This window comes from Rattus norvegicus, chromosome 13 (genome assembly GCF_036323735.1).
Source record: "Rattus norvegicus strain BN/NHsdMcwi chromosome 13, GRCr8, whole genome shotgun sequence".
In the NCBI taxonomy this organism is placed as follows: domain Eukaryota; kingdom Metazoa; phylum Chordata; class Mammalia; order Rodentia; family Muridae; genus Rattus; species Rattus norvegicus.
In genome coordinates this window covers 41,946,347-41,966,852 of record NC_086031.1, presented here as the reverse complement: position 1 = coordinate 41,966,852, position 20,506 = coordinate 41,946,347, and the positions used below count along the sequence as shown (strand labels likewise).

At 40.0% G+C, this 20,506-nt stretch overlaps 1 protein-coding gene across 3 annotated transcripts in view; it reads right to left on the bottom strand.

Moving 5' to 3' along the window:
• Rab3gap1 (RAB3 GTPase activating protein catalytic subunit 1) overlaps nucleotides 1-20,506 on the bottom strand; it is a 73,433-nt gene that overhangs the window by 14,759 nt on the left and 38,168 nt on the right. For all 3 annotated transcript variants that reach the window (XR_005492430.2, NM_001402314.1, NM_001402216.2), the window contains exons 8-17: nucleotides 19,699-19,798; nucleotides 14,576-14,657; nucleotides 12,492-12,560; nucleotides 10,969-11,042; nucleotides 5,896-5,988; nucleotides 5,290-5,456; nucleotides 2,998-3,087; nucleotides 2,478-2,650; nucleotides 708-762; nucleotides 75-446 (exon numbers count right to left, since the gene is read on the bottom strand). Coding sequence is in view for 2 of the 3 variants with exons in the window: in NM_001402314.1 (NP_001389243.1) it covers nucleotides 75-446; nucleotides 708-762; nucleotides 2,478-2,650; nucleotides 2,998-3,087; nucleotides 5,290-5,456; nucleotides 5,896-5,988; nucleotides 10,969-11,042; nucleotides 12,492-12,560; nucleotides 14,576-14,657; nucleotides 19,699-19,798 (1,275 nt within the window). In the remaining variant the exon portion in view is untranslated. The remainder of the gene's footprint in view (nucleotides 1-74; nucleotides 447-707; nucleotides 763-2,477; nucleotides 2,651-2,997; nucleotides 3,088-5,289; nucleotides 5,457-5,895; nucleotides 5,989-10,968; nucleotides 11,043-12,491; nucleotides 12,561-14,575; nucleotides 14,658-19,698; nucleotides 19,799-20,506) is intronic.

The following is a 20,506-nucleotide window of genomic DNA, read 5'->3' as shown; positions in this document are numbered from 1 at the left end:
AACCAATCATCCCCTACTAGAAAGGAGCTACTCAACAGCAAGGGCGGCGGAGTCTAACGTTTTGGTGCGCCTACCTGAGTCACTGGAATATAGAGAGGCTCTCCATTACGCAGCAGTGTGAGCTTCCCATGCTGGTGCAGGCGTCCTTCTGGCTTTAAGGGTGCCATGTCCTTGGGGCCTCCTTTCTTAGTACTCTCCTGCCCGTTTCCTCTAAGGTCTTCAGCATCACTGAGGCACTCAAAAAACTCCTCTTCACTATCGCTCCAGGAATCCCAGGACTTCCCTGCTTCTCCCTTCTCCTTCTCGGTGTCTCGGAGATGGTCCAGGCCAAGCTGGCCCCCAGCTTTCCCAGCATCTGCTGGATATGCCTTAGTCATACTATCTGAGGGGCTCGTCTTTTTCCCTTCATCGCGAGCTTTCTTCCTTTCAATACAACAATTTAACATCTGAAGAAAATAGAAATAACATTTATGGTTGAATTAGAGAAAAGCAGTATGTATCGATTGTTTCAGTATTTCTTTCTACTCTTTCCCAGGACAAATTACAGAGATTGTAAGCACTCCATAAGCGGCACAAGGAAGACAGCCTATGTAAGTCATTCCTACACTTAAGTGTCAGGTTATGCTTCAAGTTCTGCATATGCATATGCATGTGTGTGTGTGTGTGTGTGTGTGTGTGTGTGTACACGAGCTATGGGAAATCGTTACCTGTAGTTTCTGATGTAGTAAACAACATCTTAGATCTGGTGGTCCACTTGCTAGTCTACCAAATAAGGAAAAGAAAGAGTTTTAGTAAAATTATAACAGATAAGCATACTTATACATTGCCAATTTTTAAAACTATATTGTTAAGAAACAAAACTAGATTTCCATACTTAAGAAAGCCAGGTTCCAGAAGGATACACATGATTAAAAGTTCAAATTTATTTTATCCTATTTCACAATCAACATCAAATATTAAAAAAACGTGAACTATAAGGGCAAACTCATAACAGCTTCCAAGCTAGTTAGAAACTGGAGTCTAAACTCACCACAGGAGCAACTAGTATAGTTCTTTGCATATCACAAACTAAACTCATCTGTGCATTCACTGTTCAGTCGTATATAGGCAGACTCCCCTTAGAGACCATGGTCTCTCTCTACCTCTATTTGTCAGTGAGATCCTGGACTCCCTGTGGTTCTAAGTCACGAAATTCCTCCACTCAGTGTGCTTCTGCATGCCAGTAAGTTCCAGAGCAAAACAGGAACAGATAAACAGAGACTGGCAAATGCCCTAACACAAAACACTTTCAGGTTAGTGGCCATTACATTAGCCATATCCTCCTCTCCTTAGCATGGGTAGACAGGCACTAGCCAAGCAGTATTGGCACGTATGCGCAGTTTAGAGTCTATGCAATCAGTGAAATGTCATATAAAAAGATTCTAGATTGGGGCTGGAGAGATGTCTCAGTGGTTAAGAGCACTAACTGTTCTTCCAGAGGTCCTGAGTTCAAATCCCAGCAACCACAAGGTAGCTCACAGCCATCTATAATGGGATCTGATGCCCTCTTCTGGTGTGTCTGAAGACAGCTACAGTGTATTCATATAAAATGAAATTAAAAAATCTTTAAAAAAAAAGATTCTAGATTATGTTTAATGCCTAAAATTATAGTTTAAAGGTATTTCCCTTTAAGTAATAAATTATATGTACAGATGATTTAAGAAATACAAAGAAGGGGTTGGGGATTTAGCTCAGTGGTAGAGCGCTTGCCTAGCAAGCGCAAGGTCCTGGGTTCGCAGCTCTGAAAAAAAGAAAAGAAAAAAGAAAAAAAAAAAAAAAGAAATACAAAGAAACAAAAAATGTACTTTCAGACCTGGGAAAACTATTAACACTTGACTATATTTCTCTCAAACCTTTTTTCAACACCTACATATCGACATAATTGAAAGCATTCTGTGATGTTTTTACCATACCTAATTACTAACACAGTTTCTATGACTTAATCTTGTTTGTTTGCTGAGACAGGGTTTAATTAACCATGTAGTTCTGGCTGGCCTGGAACTTGCTCTGCAGAGCACACTGAGCTTGAATGCACAAGAGATCTGCCTGCCCCTGTCTCCTGAGTGATGGGAATAAAAGCATTTGCCACCATGCCCAGCATAAATAGTTTCTGTGTTAAGGCTCTTGAGGAATGCAGAGGTAGCTCAGTGGCAGAGGACTTGCCTGGCATATATGAGGCCCTGAGTTCATACCCCAATACACCACGTGAAACAAAACAATAAAAGACTCTAGAAGAAAACTTTACTGACATGCAGCACAATTTAAGCACTCTTCTGTTGGCATTTAGGTTGTCAGGCCTTTTCTCCTATTAGAAATGTACTGCACTGAACATCTGAGTCAACCTGTATCCATATTTCTTACAAAGAACTCCTAAAAGAAGTCAGATATTTAGTGATTAAAAAAAAGCCATCTAAACAATTGGAAATTAAAATTATTACCCTGGAATCAAAAAGTTGTTTTCCCATCTGAAACGCATTTCAAGAACAAATTCCTGCCAGAGATGTGCCACGCCCTTCAGCCCGCCATGGTAGAAGTTGATCATGCAAAGACACAAGGCCAGTTTGTATGTCAAACTATCGGAGGGCGCAGACTTGAACTGATTGTAGAGAGTCTAAATTTAACAAAAGAAAAACAAAGCAAACTCTGTTAACAGCAAATCTGCATACTTAAAGAGTATGTAAGAAGAATCTTTCATCAAAATTACCCCATCAGAGTCTATGACAAGACAAACTTAAGGATCGTCAAGAACTCTAAAATGAAGGCCCAAGAGCTCTCAATGCACAGGATTCTTATGCTGTCTACACAGATCTAAGCAGACCATCATCTGAGTGGCTGTGGATGCCACTCAGTTTTCCCAGAGGAGTTTCCAATGAAGAGCTACTTAGGTATCTCTAGATGTTCAGCAAACCCCTCGATTAAAGTGCATTTACAATATTTTAGTGTTGAACTCCAACTTACGTAGTCTCCGGCCTCTGCTGTGGGATTGCTATTGTCTACTGAAGTAGTTCCATCCAACGGCTTCTCAGAGGCAGCGTCTGGGAACAAGAACTAGGGGAAGGATAACCGCACATTATACTTAGCTTCTGTGATAATTTTTTAACCTCCTCTCTTGAAAGTCAGTTCTCACTGTAAAGCTCGGGCTAACTTGGAACTCAGTACGTGGACCAGGAAGGTCCAGCACTCCGAGACCCATCTGCTCCGCATCCCAGGTGCAGGGGCGGGATTACGGAGAGAAGCTACTACGTCTGTCTGTCTATTCTGTTCAATTTTATAACCCATAGAAGGCACTGGCTTTCCAGTGGATTTGCTGTTAAAATTATGAGAATATTTTTACTGTGATGTCCAGCTGATTCTATATTGTCATAAAAAGGAAAATATTTTCAGTAATTCAGAAATTTTTCATCTCTTTTCAACTACTTGATTATGTGAGGTAAACAACACAGAAGCAAAAATCTCATCACACTGATTCAAATGCTAGTAAATCCCATATTTTAAAAATGTGAATCTCTTTAAATACAGTCAAAACTACAACAATCTAAAAACACCTCTGTGTTCATGTGATCTGTGATAAGATCATCCAGATTTCCATGTATGAAACACTGACGGCATGATGGTGGGAAACAGCCCCTAGAAACGAGGAGCTTAAACCTGCAATGGCCAATGTATCTGCCCTAAGTTAGCACTGCAGACGTAGACAGAGATGGGATGGGGTCCAGTGCAGATGACAACCGGCTGACACTTTAACACTTAAACAGTTAAGTTTTACACTTTAACACTTTTTTAAGGTTACTTTTATGAAGACAAGGTTTCACTATAAAGCCCAGGCTAGACTTAGGCTTGTGGTCTTCCTATGCTAGGCTCATACCACCGTACCAGGTCCCTGGGATACATTTCTAAGGAGCCTTCTCCACAGAGCTTTAGTTTCCTGTATTAGTATCGTGATGATTGTCTGACATTGCTAACCAATCTCTCTAGCTTCTTTTGACATATTATAGAGCATGCTCAGACTTTCTAGTTTTTAACCGATATTTAACAGACTCATGAAGACTAAAGTAACTAGAAAGCACCGAGTGCCGGTGGCAGCTACATATTTACAAGCACTGTCCAGTTCTCAGCTTTCACATATTTATAATGTACCAGCTAAAGATCTAAAAGTCTTGATCAGAAAAATGGCAAGACACTAGTCAGCATCAGGTCCAGATACAGCATGCCCTTCCTTTATTGCACTATTTTAGAAGGGTTTCCCTGCGATTACAATCATTTAATAAAAGCCTATTACATGCCAGGTAGTACCACATATGGTCTTTTAATTTTATAACAATCTTACCAAGTATTATCAACTTCATTTTTTTTCCTGTTCTTAAGACAAGGGCTCTTTATTATGCATTTCCAGCTGTCCTAGAACTTTATGTAGACAGAACTCAGATCTGCCTGCCTGTGCCTTCCAAGTGCTGGGACTAAAGGCGTGTACTACAGAGTACCAGCCTCTCTTGTGAGATGAAAAACCTGCAGTGATTTGTTCAGCACTGTGCAGGAAGTCAGTATTCACCCTGCCATGTGGCTCCCTGGCTACACCAATTCCAACTACACTGGGACACACCTTGACCCTCTTTTCTCCTCTCTAGTCCTCATTAGATTTTTGTAGGCTACTGTCATAAGAACATTTGAAAAGTTCAATTCCTGTCACAAACTGATCTGTTTCAAGTGGTGTTAAGACAAAAGGGCAGTGCTTTCATGCGGGTTTCCAGCTACCTGCTCGTCCTTACGCTGATCTCTCTCAGGGAGAGATACAAATACCACTGGTCAACATGCACAGGCATGGAGAAGACCCTAGGCTTGATCCCTAGCAAAACCTTACTCAGCACCCAGAATCCTCTTTAGGAAGCATCCCGACTTCCATTGTGCATGCTAGCACAACAGACACACACACAGACACACACACAGACACACAGACAGACAGACAGACACACACACAGACAGACAGACAGACACACAGACAGACAGACAGACAGACACACACACACACACACACACACACACACTTTCTGCTCTCTTCTCACTACCTCCTTGTCCTGTTTCTAACTTGCAACCTAGGACTGTAACAGTACACCTTGTCTTCCCACTAACCAGTCTCTGAATGTGGAACTTTGATTATACTTTAAGCTAATTCAGTGCTTGTCATAAAGAAGGAATGGGTATATAATTAGCATGTGCTTATGCAGATACACATAGAAGCAAGGCAGTACTTACCAAGAGAATGGTATTGAGAACATCGTTGTTCAGGGGTGATTCTTCTCCTCTGTGCTTCCGTATCTTCTTCTTGGCAGTGTGTACCATGTTTGAAACTGATAATTTATGAATTGGAACTGGTGCTGGTTCAGTCAGCTTTGACAAAGCATGAGTTATATCAGCAACGTCTATAAAGTAGAAATGAATGCAAATTATATCACCAAAAGTTGCAGGAAAAGTGGTCAGTCAGCTGATGATGACATTTACATGTTTGGGTTCTTTGCGTAAGTATTAAATGTTCTCAGAATCCTACAATTATAAACTTCTGACTCACGTGTTCTGCTTTACATAAACATGGATGCCAAAGATATCACGGAAGTTACTGTTCCTCTGGAGACTTCCAATATGGACATCTAAAACTCTGCTTTTCCAGATACCGTATTACTATTTTTTGGTTGGGAAGTGCTCAAGTACATTTGCTTTGGTAAAGCCTGAACAGAGAGGCCAGCAACGCCATCTACACTTGCTGCTCCCACTCAGTTCACAGTGAGTAAAAAGTTGCCAGAACACATGCCAAGGAGCAAAGGCAAGATTTTGGAGAAAATGGAAAAAGGAAAAGCAGGTTACCTCTTCCTTCTTCCTCAAATGTGGACCGTCCAAGAATTTCATCGGTTGATTCCTTTCGACGGCAAATTTTTAAAAATTCAGTAACAAAATCACCTATAGAGAAAAAAGTTATTCATTTTTGACGTTTAAGTCAGAGAAATCAGTCCAACAAAGACACATATCTATTAACAAAGCTATAAGGTAAGGGGTGGTTGGGAAGCCTGGTAGTGGGGCTGCAACCTTCAATCCCTGCACTTGGGCGTTTAAGGCCAGCCTGGTCTACCAGAGTGAGTTTCAGGGTGGCCAGAAATACACAAAGAAACTCTGTCTCAAAAAAAAAGAAGAAAGAAGAAAGAAGAAAGAAGAAAGAAGAAAGAAGAAAGAAGGAGGAAGAAAGAAGAAGGAAAAAAGAAGAAAGAAGAAGAAAAAGAAGAAAGAAGAAGAAAGAAGAAGAAAGAAGAAAGAAGAAAGAAGAAAGAAGAAGGAAGAAGAAGGAAGAAGAAGGAAGAAGAAGGAAGAAGAAGGAAGAAGAAGGAAGAAGAAGGAAGAAGAAGGAAGAAGAAGGAAGAAGGAAGAAGAAGAAGAAGAAGAAGAAGAAGAAGAAGAAGAAGAAGAAGAAGAAGAAGAAGAAGAAGAAGAAGAAGCAGCAGCAGCAGCAGCAGCAGCAGCAGCAGCACTGAAAAGATATAGTTGAGGCAGAGGCAGAGTTCGAGGACAACCTGGTCTACAGAGCAAGTTGCAGGGCAGCCAGGGATACACAGAGAAACCTTGTCTTAGCTTTTTTGTGAGGAAGATAAAAACTGACCCTATTTCAGAAGTGATCTTGTTCCTTTCTTCCGTCTGGGGACAGAGAAGCGTCCCTCCTCTGTATCCTCCTGTTTGGGATACATGCTTTCCCCTGAGCTCACTAGCCTATTCCCAGTCTCAAGAATGCTTTCTCTCTCAATAAGATGCTTCTATTCCTATTTCTAAAACAAAAAAATCCCTTCTAGAATGAATGAAAACACAATACACTTCATAATATTAAGTTACCAATATCCATTATCACTAAATCATAGAAGTACCAGTATTATTATACATCATTTTTCCTGTTATCCTACAATAATTCAGAAATAATTAAACACACATATTAAAAATAAGCTGTGAAGATGTTCCTAGAGGATAAAGAAATCATGCAATGTGAAGCTATTACATCTTTGATTGATATTAGTGATATAAAGGTAAAAATTATCTCCTGTGTTTTCAAGAGCTACAGAGTTATGCTTGGTGTTGACAGGATAGCTCAGTCCCACATGGTGAAGGAACTGATTCCCTCAAGTTGCCTCTATCCCCATACAAGCTATGGTACCTGAATGCCAAATAAGTGTAATAAAAAACATTTTTAATAAAAGAATTATATAGAGAGCAGCAGGCTGGTCATGACCTTGCTCCCTTCCTGCCATGGCCTCCCAAGAACTGAGACCCTGGGAAGCTGCACATGGAACCATGACTCTCTTCCACAAAGCTTTCTATTAGGAGGTTGGGGGAGGGCTGCTGTCTTCCCCCCATCAGCTTCTTTCAACTATAATCGTGTATGGCAGTGCACCCCTGTAATATCAGCACTTGAGAGCTAGAGGGGGAAAGATGGGGCATTCAAAGTCATCCTCAACTTACACAGTAAACTGAAGACCAGCCTGGATTACATAAGATAGTGACTCTAAAAAGAGGGGGGAGGGGTATGTTTGCACCAATAAATTTAACAAGTTTAACAAGAATTTTCAGTACCAAAACAAAATAAAAAAAGTGTACATTTGAGTTTTAGAATTAACTAACATTTCCTGATTTCTTTTCCAGGAATATAGAAAATTCTAGTAATTTTGTCATTAAAAACTATACGAAGAGGTGGGTGAGGTCATGAGACAGTAACTTAAAATTAGAATGCTTCTCAAGTTATTACAAAGCCACCAGATAAGGTGAAGAAAAAGAAAGTATTTGGAGGTCATCGTAGGCACATTTGCCAATGTAATACATCAACTACGATCCCACACACACTGCACTTCCTGTGAGCAGCACGCTGGTTCAGTGACGTGCATACACATGGTTACTGTGCTTCATCACCCTAGCATGCTGGGAGGTGTGTACCAACTTCTCTGTTCCACTGACGAGGCCGCTGCTTCAAGAGCTTAGGATGTGTTTTGTTCAACACTCATTACTGACAATGCCGTCTCTTTAAGGCCCTAGGCAAACTCACCCAAGGCAGACCATTTTCTCCACTATTAGCTACCATACAGGCCAAGTGCTAACTGACATTTGATGAATAACACATAATGACTAAGAGCTAAACAAAAAAGTATGAAACTCTGAAGGAATTAAACATATTATATGTATAAACAGAACTAGAGCTGCAGAGATGGCTCAGTGGTTAAGGGCACTGACTGCTCTTCCAGAGGTCCTGAGTTCAATTCCCAGCAACCACATGGTGGCTCACAACCATCTGTAATGGAATCTGAGGCCCTCCACTGGTGTGTCTGCTGTGGCGTACTCATATAATATAAATAAATCTTTAAAAAACAGAACTAAAGGGCTGGAGAGATGGCTCAGTGGTTAAGAGCACTGACTGCTCTTCCAGAGGTCCTGAGTTCAATTCCCAGCAACCACATGGTGGCTCACAACCATCTGTAAGGAGATCCGATGCCCTCTTCTGGTGTGTCTGAAGACAGCTACAGTGTACTTATATATAATAAATAAATAAATCTTTAAAAAAAAAACAGAACTAAAAAATACTTTGAAGAAACATGACTGTCATTAGTAAGTACTATTTTCTTTTACTAATCATCAGTTGAATGTAATGTCAGGTGATACAGAGTAAAGGTAGGCATGACTAAGTAGAAGAAACAGAAAACATCTTCATGTGTACTGAATGTAAGAAGGGAAATAAGGAAGATCTGTGAGTTTTAGAAGACCTGGAGAAATAAGCCTTACAAAAAGGAAAAAGAAGCATCTCTTTAATCTCAGCAACCAAAAGGCAGAGGCAGGTAGACTCTGTGAGTTCAAGGACAGAGTGAGCCTGGTCTACCCAATGAATTCCAGGCCAGCCAGGGCTACACGGGGAGATCCTATCTTAAAGTGGGGTTGGGGGTTGGGGCAGAGAAAAAGATAAAAAAGAGTAACAATTCCAGATATAGATTCTGGAAGGCAATTACTACTTTTCAAGATACTTTAAAGTTATGCTGTATTTCTCTTAATCTTCAAAAATCCTGCTAGGTGAACAGAAGTAAAATAAGTTTGCAGACGTGATACAACTTGGCAGAAAGGGTGTAATGCCCAGCTTTTTTTTTTTTTTTTTAAGATTTATTTATTTAATGTATATGAGTACACTATCTTCAGACACACCAGAAGAGGGCATCAGATCCCATTACAGATGGTTGTGAGTCACCATATGGTGACTGAGAATTGAACTCAGGACCTCTAGAAGAACAGTCAGTGCTCTTAACCGCTGAGCCATCTCTCCAGCCTAATGTCTAGCTTTTTAAACTGTGGTTAAGAATGATTTCTACACATAAAAAATATGCAGACAGTAAAAGGCTTCTGAATGTGGAATGATCGAAAATTAACTCAAAATCAAACATGTAATAAATCCAAGGTGTTTCTGGCAGTGCAGACGTGGGTTGCATGGAAACTCCTCTACAGCCCTGCCTCTGAACTCCCAGGATGCACTCTGCCCTGCAGATGCTGTGACTCCACATAGCCTCAATTAATGCTGCCTTCCACACAATCAGTTCAGACCACTGCATGATACCGAGCACAGCATTTTTATAAAGCTTTCTGCCTTTGTATAAACAGAATGCTATAATTACAGAAAAAGAAAGGCAGCATTTTCTTATCATTCCTCCTCAGCATATAAGGATAAAATAAGTGTATCCTTGGAATGTTTACTTTAAACACTGCTGAGTTGATAACCTGAAGATCCTATTAGAATTGAATTTCCAACAATTTCTGAGATAACCCTACATAACCTGCCATTTTATATTGTGTATTTATGCAAAGCAACATTTTCAGAAATGATAATTACAGAACTAAGACATCAACTCTGAAAAATGTTGAGAATGCTAAGATTTATTTTTATGTGAAATTAAGCATATCCATTTCATTAATATACAGATTTCAGCTATAATAAAAGCATTCACACACACACACACACACACACACACACACACACATACACACACACACGAAGAATCCTAGAATACATTTCTCAGTACTTGTTTGATCTGCATACCTATTTTATATAAACCTCCTGTCATGTAAAGATGTCTCAGTAAAAAAGGATCACAAGTGGAAACAGTTTAAGCAGCCCTGCTCCAATACACACTAAGTCAATGCTCTTGTACCATCACATCACAAGCCAAGGGGGATATCAAAAGACAAGGAAGGTACACTGGCTAGTTTTGTGACAACTTGACACAAGATAGAGTTACCAGACAGGAGGGACCCTCAGCTAAGAAAATGCCTCCATGAGATCCAGCTGTAAGGCATTTTCTCAACTAGTGATCGATCAATAGGGGAAGGCCCAGCACATGGTGGGAGGGTGCTCCAGGGTTCTATAAGAAAGCAGGCTGAGCAAACCATGAGGAACAAGCCAGTAAGCAGCACCCCTCCATGGCCTCTGCATCAGCTCTTGCCTCCAGGATCCTGCCCTGTTAAGTTTCTGTCCCAACTTCCTTTGGCGATAAATAGCAATGTGGAAGTGTAAGCTGAATAAACCCTTTCCTCCTCAACTTGCTTTTTGGTCTTGGTGCTTTGTTGCAGGAACAGAAACCCTAACTAAGACAAAGGGCTCAATTAAAGATGCAGACTGTGCTGGGAAAAGGTGACAGAGTAACATGAGAAAAGCAAAACAAGATGTGAGAACATTACAGAGAACGCTGAAGTATAGATTCAGTAAGGGAAGAGATCCTGCTACTGCTGTTAATAAAAGATTCACTGTATTTGGCAAGTACTTTTTCTATAACACATCATCTGAGGTCATAAAACGTACAACAATATTGTGAACAGGTGAGATGTATTCAGCATTCAATCTGGAAATCCTCAGAAAAGGAACAGAGGGCACCTTACCTAGTAAGCACTGGGGATTATCAGCTTTTCGAACTCTAACAGACCAGTGGGGAGCTTGAACAGGATCCAAATCGCTAGAGTGGAGAAAGACAGTAATTATGACTGATAAACATGCTTCAATGCAACGGAATGAGAGCGAGGTCGAGTAGCACACATATGTAATCAGTGACTACCAAGATCAAAACAAAATTTAAAAATTCAAAAATCATGAGACGTGCACTAAAAACCAAGTGAGACTAAAGACTACAATAAAAAATAAGAAACAAACAAACAAAAAAAAGAAACAACTACGCAGGATTGTTTTCATTATCACTGTTAATGAAAACAGGGGCGGGGCGACAAACCTTGGACAAACCCAAAAGCATTCTGTGTCCTAAAGAATACTGTAGGGGTTAGGGATTTAGCTCAGTGGTAGAGCGCTTGCCTAGCAAGTGCAAGGCCCTGGGTTCGGTCCCCAGCTCCGAAAAAAAAGAAAAAAAAAAAAAAAAAAAAGAATACTGTAGAGGATCTGCTCAATGAGGTATTATGCGTATGTTTTTACAAAAAAATCATGGCCAGGAGGATGGCGCCAAACCTGATCCCCTGATGTCTATCTCCAGGAAGGACCCATATAGTAGGAGAGCCCAATTATTCTCTGATTGCCACACTGGTACCATAACACACAAACACCACACAGACATAAGATACTAGAAGGATAAAGCAAATTGATATATAAATGTAAACTTTAAAAACTCTACACTAGGGGTTGGGGATTTAGCTCAGTGGTAGAGCGCTTGCCTAGGGAGCGCAAGGCCCTGGGTTCGGTCCCCAGCTCCGGAAAAAAAAACAAAAACAAACAAACAAAAAAAAAAAACCCCCAAAAAAAACTTTACACTAAGGTTCAACAGGCTTTTTAAAACTATGTCTTTATTTTCTTCTTTGCATCTAAACACCCTAAGTGAGGACACGCATATTGTTACTTTTACCATCGACAGATACAGTGAGCTCCCTTTAACTATGAAAAGACAAAGTGTCTGCTTCTCACTGTCCCACACCCAGAGCAAGAAAGATCTAATGCTTTTTCTTTCACTGTACTCCAAGCTTACAGACACTTGTGAGCTGCCGTTAGGTACTAAGAATTGAATACAGGTCCTCTGGAAAAGCAGCTAATGCTCTTAACCACTGAGCCATGTTTCCAGCCCTCGCACTACTTCTTAAAAGCATTTCATGAAATAATTTGGGAGTGAGGGGGAGAGGGTGTCAACATTAGGGTCTTCCACACACTGGGCAAGTACTCTACCAGTGAGCTATACTCCCACTCCTACAATGATTCTTAGAAGCTAAGAAAAGTTCAAGAGAATCACACACTAAATGGTAGCGAGACCACTATCATAAGATTTAAATAGTTTACTCCCCTTTGGGAAGGTGATCTTAAAAACTCATCACAAATAAATACAAACAAGTCTAAAAATTTTTCAAAAAATAAAGCTTTGTACTAAGTACTTGCAATTAATTTATTGGAATGAAGTTCTTAACATACTTACGAATAAACATCGTTGTCTACAATGATCCCCTCTGTCAAATGAGGCCACGTTGTTGCTAAATGGAGTTCACTAAAATTAAAAACGAAAAGTTAAACCTGTGAGATGCGCTCAGAGGTTTAATTCTATATGTACGTCCTCTGACCCAGTCATTCTATTTCTAGAAGTGCATCCTGTGAAGGCAATGCATGTAAAGTGCTGTATTAGTGGTTGCTAGGGAAGGGAGACACTGTCACTGGCATAGGCCCTGGTGAGTTGCCTATACTCTTCTTGTAAATAATCCTCCACCTACATCCACACCTATGTCCCTGCAAGCAACTCAGTCGCCAGAAGACAAGACAGGAGAAAGTAATGAAAGGGGTTCTGTGCTCCTTTGAATGAAAGTGGGCCCCATTGGCTCATAGGGAGCGACACTGCTGTGGCCTTGCTGGAAGAAGTATTGGGTGGTCTTTGAGGATTCAGATACTCAAGCCAGGCCCAGTGTCACTCTCTCTTCCTGCTGCCTGCTGGTTCAGATGTGTAGAACTCTCAAGTCTCTCCAGCATCATGTCTGCCTGCAAACCATCATGTGTCCCACCTTGATGATAACAGCTAAACCTCTGGCCTGTAAGCCAGCTCCAATTAAATGCTGTCCTTTATAAGAGTTGCTGTGGTCATGGTATCTGTGCACAGCAGTAAAACCCTAAGGTATAACTAGGAGAAAAGGAGATCATCATACATACATTTATAAAACCCACTATGTAAAAGTAATATGTGATAATAAAAACTTTAAGAACATTTTAAAAAGTAGTGCTATGTACAATAAACTAAAAGCAACCAGTTTAAGAAAGGAAAGCATAGCCATATGAAATTGTTTTGTAGATACAAAATGTTATATTATATAGTAAACAAAAAATGTAAGTAAAACATCCATTAACTGAATGGATAAACAGAATGTGATATATCATAAGCATAAAGCACATTCACATACTGGCATATTAGAAAGGATTTCTTTTTAAAACAACTGCTCAGATGAGTTTCAATTGCCCCTGCCCCATCTCCACAGCCAGGTCTACCTCCATACCTGGCCCCAAATCATCTTGTTCACTAGTAGCCTGTCAGCTGCCCTTTCACTCTCCCATCCCATCCTTCCCTTCATATACATAGGCCTAGCCCCAGAGCCGTGGTTTCAGTTGTTCTCCTGGTGCAATTCAACAGCTTATGCTCTACCCAACTAGCTCTGGTCACACAGCTCAGGCACTGGCCCAGTCTAAAGCAGGCAGATCCTCATACCAGATATACAACCAAAGGAAGATGTCTACATGCCAGGTAACACCACAAAAACAAAGACAAAATGAATGGCCAAGACAGCAAATTTCCCATGAAACCCTAGTCGAACAGAAATGTTTCCTAATGAGAATTACCTAGCTAAACCCCAGGACACAACTTAAAAGAATGATGATGAAATTTATCACAGAATTCTAGGAGTTTAAAAGACATGAACAATCACACACAAATAATAGAAATTTTAAAGGAACAGCTTCTCTCCGAGGTATTTGAAATGTTTTAGACTTATATAGTGATGATGTCTGAATAAACCTATAATAAAAACCACCAAACCTTCACTTTGAAGGGCTGAACTTCATAGTGGATGAACTTCAGAAACAACATCCTGTTATAGCAATGAGTTGGACAGCTTGCCAAGCAAAAGCCAAAGAGCCAATATTTTGGCTTTGTGAGTCATGTACAATCTGTTACCTTCTAGTGTGTTCTTATACAGACTTTTAAAAATATTAAAACTGTTATGAGCCACATAGAAACAGACAATGGCCAGATCTGGCCCACAAGCCATGGATTCTTTGTGCTGGGACTGAGCCCAGGGCTATGCTACGCAGCCACTCCACCACTAAGCTACCCCAGCCCACAGCCTGCCAAACCTTAAGGAGAGTATGAGTTTGGAAAGTTCTCATGTGATTTATAAACTAGAGGGAGCAAGTACAGTTATTTCCAACATTACTTCTACAGTCTATGGTGTCATAAGGTGAACTTCAATATAAACTTTAAAAAAAAAAAATCCTGTAATTCAAGTGACAGGCTGAAATTCTCACCTGATAGGATCTTCACAGGCACCAAACGGCAACTTGCCGAACTCCAGGCCTCCAACTTCTCCTCCCACGAGGGCATCTATATCTAAATAAGGGAAAAACATATTCCTTTATTTGACAAAAAAAAAGTAGAAATAAGCACTGCACAGTGAATTTCAAGCTAGCTGGAAGCGTACAGTGAGATCCCAGCCAGTTCAGAAGCCTTTCAGGAGGTGACCACTCGCTCTGAGGTGCTGTGAAGGTGTAGACAGCAGGTTAAGCGGGAACTAGCGCATGCAGAAGGCCAGGCTTCTGAGAATGAGAGCACTTCAGTGCAGAGCCACTGCTGACCATCCACTCCTTCAAGTCGAGCCATCCATTCTACATTTTACTCTTGTGAAATATTTCTCAACTACTACTCAAGACAGTAATAGTCCTATACTTTTCTCCTTTTTCTAAGAGTATGATTAATAAAATCTAAAAGAAATAATTATCTAAGTTCTAAGAAATTTAATCACCAACTTACACTCATCAGTTTTATTGTCAAAAATTTCTGATTAACAAATTACCAGATTTGCCATTATTAGTAAAATTCTCTGTGGACCGTAGATGAGACATTGAAATTCAGAAAAGAACCTCTTTTCCAATGTGAATGATCTCTCCATGGGAAAGCAGAGGAAATGTCACTGAACGCTTACTTCCCTCCTTCTTGAGAAACTAATACTTCCAGGACATTAAAAGGATTTCTCTCTCTGACATAATATATATGGAGGTCTTTGTTAATATTATACTGGAAATTCATAAATTTAAAGTCTATTACTAACAAACATCACCCAGATTTGTTTAAATCAACACTTGACAACCTATGCCCTAATTACTAAAAATAGTCATTAAATATGACTAAATCACTCAATAATTCTTCAGTCAATTCATTCCATTTTTCTAATTTAAAGAATGCTTACAAAAATAAAGATAATGCGATTAGTTTTTACACTACAAAATATGTCCCTTTAAGAGCTTTGAACTTTACATGCATGCTCATAAACTGATACATTAAAAATAATTAGCAAAATAATAGTACAAAAGTTTTAATTAAAAGTTGATGAGTAACACTCTGGGATGAGGAGAACTAGGAAACTGCAGTTTGACTGATACATGAAGGCAAACTTGATCAACTGGGTAACCATGTAACATCAGCCTTCCTAAGTCTTACATTTTCTGAGAAATGCAACAACATTCATATATCACAAAAATTAAACAGAATTAAGCAGGGCTGGAGAGATGGCTCAGTGGTTAATAGCACTCACTGCTCTTCCAAAAGTCCCAAGCTCATCCCAACACCCACATGGCAGCTCACAACTGGCTGATTCTGTCTTCTGGAATGCAGATATAAATTTTCCATACCCATAAAATACAAAAAATATCTTTTTTGTATAAGAAAAATCAAAGAGAAGATATGAAACGGCAAGCATAGTGTTTGGCTCATAATTCCTGTTGGCTCCTCCCTCTTATAAGAGAAAATGCTGAGTTTATCCAGACTCCAGCCTACTAAGGAATGTTAACAGTTTTATCTACATTTTAAAGAATCTGGCAACAGAATATCATCAAACACTTTATTAGCAATCAGAATTACAATGTAGGAGTCCACCCCTTGAACCTCTTAAGATCATTAGTGACCTTTCCACCTTGGAACTAGGTAGTTAGGATTAAATCACATATGCTAAGTACATAGTCTGTCACTGGGACACACACCAAGGGTCTATCTTGGCAAAGGTTTAGAACTAATTAACAGAGTAGCCTTGGGAAGGAGAAGAACGAAAACGTATCAGGAGCAGATTAAAAGCACGCAGTCTGGAAACCAAAGGCATATGTCTTACGTCCGCTTTGCCGTTGTTTAGATGTAGTTCTTCTACTGCACATTAGTGCTCTAAGCTGCTCAACAGTATCAAGACAGTAGTGGTATACATGACTACCAAAGCTGACTTACACAATAGTAACTCCAGTTATTACCCTAACCCAGCAACTATTCTAACCTTACAACCACAGCGCTGGAACAAAATAAAGCATGAAAAATATTATTTTGGTTTTCTTTGGAAGCAGTACACTAAAAAAATGTTTCTAAGCTAGCTGTTTCTTGATACATGGAATGGAGGCTTTTAGCTAAATCTCAGCCTTTGGGAGGCTGAGGCAGGGCTGCCTTAAATTCAATGCTACAAAGTCAGTACCTAGCCAGTCAGAAATTCACAGCAAGATCTTGTCTCAAAAAAGAAGGGGTGGGGCTGGGGATTTAGCTCAGTGGTAGAGCGCTTACCTAGGAAGCGCAAGGCCCGGGGGTTCGGTCCCCAGCTCCGAAAAAAAGAACCAAAAAAAAAAAAAAAAAAAGAAGGGGTAAGTCTTCTAGTTACTTACAAGTCTATATTTCCTCTCTTATTAAATGTATTTGAAACATAAATACACTTCTAGATCCGGCTTACAGAAGACTGTGTCTTTAAAAAAAAAAGAAAAAGGAGGGGCTAGGGATTTAGCTCAGTGGTAGACCGCTTACCTAGGAAGCGCAAGGCCCCGGGTTCGGTCCCCAGCTCCGGAAAAAAAACCAAAAAAAAAAAAAAAAAAAAAAAAAAAAATGGAGTGGAGACAAGATGATGCAGAGCTCAGGAAGCAATGCTTACCATGCCCACATAAGGACATTAGTTTGGAGTCCCCAACACAGTTGTAAAAGCTAAGCACAATGTAACCCCAACTAGAGGGTAAAGACAGGCAAGTCCTGAAGGCTTGCTGGCCAGTCAGTCTAGACAAGTCCTAAGTTCCAGGTTCAGTGAGAGACCCTGTCTCAAAAAGAAGACAAAATGAAGATGGGCTGCCTGGGGAGTGAGTGCATGGTGTGGACCTGAGGGACCTTCACTCTCAACAGTAAGGACTGCAGAGTGGGTCCCCAAGAGGGTAATTGAAGAGCCTAGAACACCCATGCAAGGGACACTACAACTGGAAAAGGGAATTTGAAGCAGACTGCAGATCCAAGTTTGAGAGCTGTGGGTCATGTGAAAGCAGCACAGGTACCAAGTCTAACAAGGCACGCGGAAGTGGCTTGGTACAATGCCCAGTACTAGACGACAATCTGCGTGAACAAGCCCTGCACCTACAAGACCGAAGCCAAGAAAATGAAAGAAAAGAGGCCAGGCCAGGATGCAGACAGACTCTGGCCTTACACAGGGTCCTAGTAGGAGACACCCCTCGACCCCACCCCACAACCCCGAGTAACATAAAAGCCACCAATGCCTTCTGATTTGCTTGTTGCGTGCACGTGCACACATACACAAATATAAATAAATAGAATTCAAAATAAATTATTGTATCCAACTGTACTAGGAATCTAAGTCAGCACACCACAAAAATACTGGCCATATTCACAACGGCTCAGATATGGAACCATCCTTGATGTCCACCAACAGATGAACAGATAAAGAAAATGTGATGGATATATATATACACAATAGTTTGCTTGTGTCATAAAAAAATTGTCAGTTCCAGGAAAGTGAATCACCGTGTTAAACAAAATCAGACTGACCCAGAAAAACAAATATTGTATGTTTTCTTTATGTTTAGGGGTAAACGCAAGCGCGCGCGCGCGCGCGCGCGCGCGTGTTTGTGTGTGTGTGTGTGTGTGTGTGTGTGTGTGTGTACCAATACTCATGTATGTATATATGCAGAATGTATGTATGTTTGCAGAGATGAAGCCTCTAAAGGAGAGAGCAAATGGAGACAGTAATGGGAAGATGACAAATACTGTCTTCTCCATATGCAGTATATGTATACGTATATTTGATAACTTACATGAATGTTTCTTTATGAAGCATCACTTTGGACAATGCATATATGATAATGAGAACTTTTAAACAGAGGGTCAAACATGGTAGCACATTCCTTCCCTCACACCACTCCAGAGGCAGAGACAGGAGAATCTCTGAATTCAAGCCCAGTCTGGTTTACATAGTGAACTCCAGGACAGACAAAACCAAACCAAAACAAATATTTTAAAGGAAGTACAGACATTATTTCAGAAACAAAATGGATTACAAAAAGAATACTGTGGAGCTAGTAAGACAGTTGGCAAGTAAAGGTGCCTGCCCCCAAGCTTGGCAACCCAAGTTCCATCCCCAGAGCGCACATGGTAGAAAAGAACTAACTCTCACGAGCTGTCCTGTGAGTTCCTCTGATGTCGCACACCATGGCACATTCATATACACACAACATTAAATAAATGGTTATTAAAAGAAGTCGTATGAATAATTATATCCAACAAAGCAAGCAGGAAAAAACTAAACAAACAAAAACCTCAATTAGGTTCTATGAGCTTTTCTAGAACGTAGGTGATGCCTTGCTCACATCTGAGTCCTTGGCATAGCCTGGGACATTACTAGCTAATAATTAATGACTCTTGGATTAATGACTTATCAATGACTAAGCAGGAAATTAATGACATTTTACTAATTCCACATAAAATATTCTACAATTTTCTTCCTTAAGACTATATACATATTTATTTTTCTTCTTTTCCCAATACTCTAAGGCAGTGGTTCTCAACCTTCCTAGTGCTACAACCACACAGTCCCTTGTGTTGTGGTGACCCTTTACCATAAGATTATTTTTGTTGCTAAATTCATAACTGTAATTTTGCTACTGTTGTGAATCATAATGCAAATATCTGTGTTTTCCGATGGTCTTAGGTGAACCTGTGAAAGGCCCATTTATCCCTCAAAGGGGTCACAACCCACAGGTTCAGAACTGCTGCTCTAAGGTTTCTACATTACTGTTTTCAGCTTATGAGGGTGGCTTCTCTAGCACTCTAAACATGGGTATTTTAATCATTCACTATATGTTAATGCACACAATGTTCTATCACAGGGGTTGCTTTATAAATCATATCAGCTTTCACAGTTAGATTGTCAAATATAAAATATCACTATCTCTAGAAGATATGAGAGCTTTTCTTCAGGAGAATAAAATTACACAGACAACAAAATCAGCAATTACATTTAAAAGAGTACAGGTGTTTCTAGTATGAAACACCATTGATGATTTTAATTTCTCAACACATTTTCTTTTCAATCTACATTTAATAGGTTAAACATAGTTCCAAATGTCCTCACCTGGAGGCTGCTGAGGCCAAAAGTACTGCTGCCAATCCTGAAGCACATATGTGAACCGGATAGCGATGCTAACTGGAGGCAATGGAGTTAGAGGACAGCCCTAGAAACACATGCAAAGACAATACCATGTAAATGTTTTAGCCTGTGATCTAAAAACTTCAGCAACAACATTTCAAAGTTATGGAATGTTATGCTTGAGAAACTAGAATTTAAGTTTACAGTTTCAAACAATAGTGTGTACAGTCAAACCATGAGAAGAAAAATAAGACTGAACTAGGAGTGTATAATTTAGAAAACCAAGAAGGAAGATACTAGATGATCATGGTGCATGCCTTTAATCCTAGCACTCTGAGAGAAAGAGGCAGAAAGAACTTTGTAAGTTCAAGGTCTGACTTGTCTACATAGCAAGTTCCAAGCCAGCCAAGGCTGCATAGTGATTTGTCTCAAAATAAATAATTTTTTTGGAAAGGAAAAAAACATAATCACCAGTGACACATCTATAATGCAACCTCTACAACCTAAGCTAGAGAACATCAGCAAGGGGGGATGGAGAGATTTTAAGACCCTATGAAGCTGGACAGGGATCTATGAGTGGGGATCAAGACGGGTTTAGAAAGGGGGAGGGCAACATGACACATGACATTCAATGGAAAGGGGACCACCAGGGAGAGGAGAAGCGAGGGAAGGAGCAGAAGAGACAGAAGTATCCCAGGGAAGAGTAACTTTTTTAAGCTAATAAACTTTTTATGGAAAGAAAAAAAAGGAAGAAGAGACTACAGAAAGAAATAGCGCTGGCAATGTCAGACTT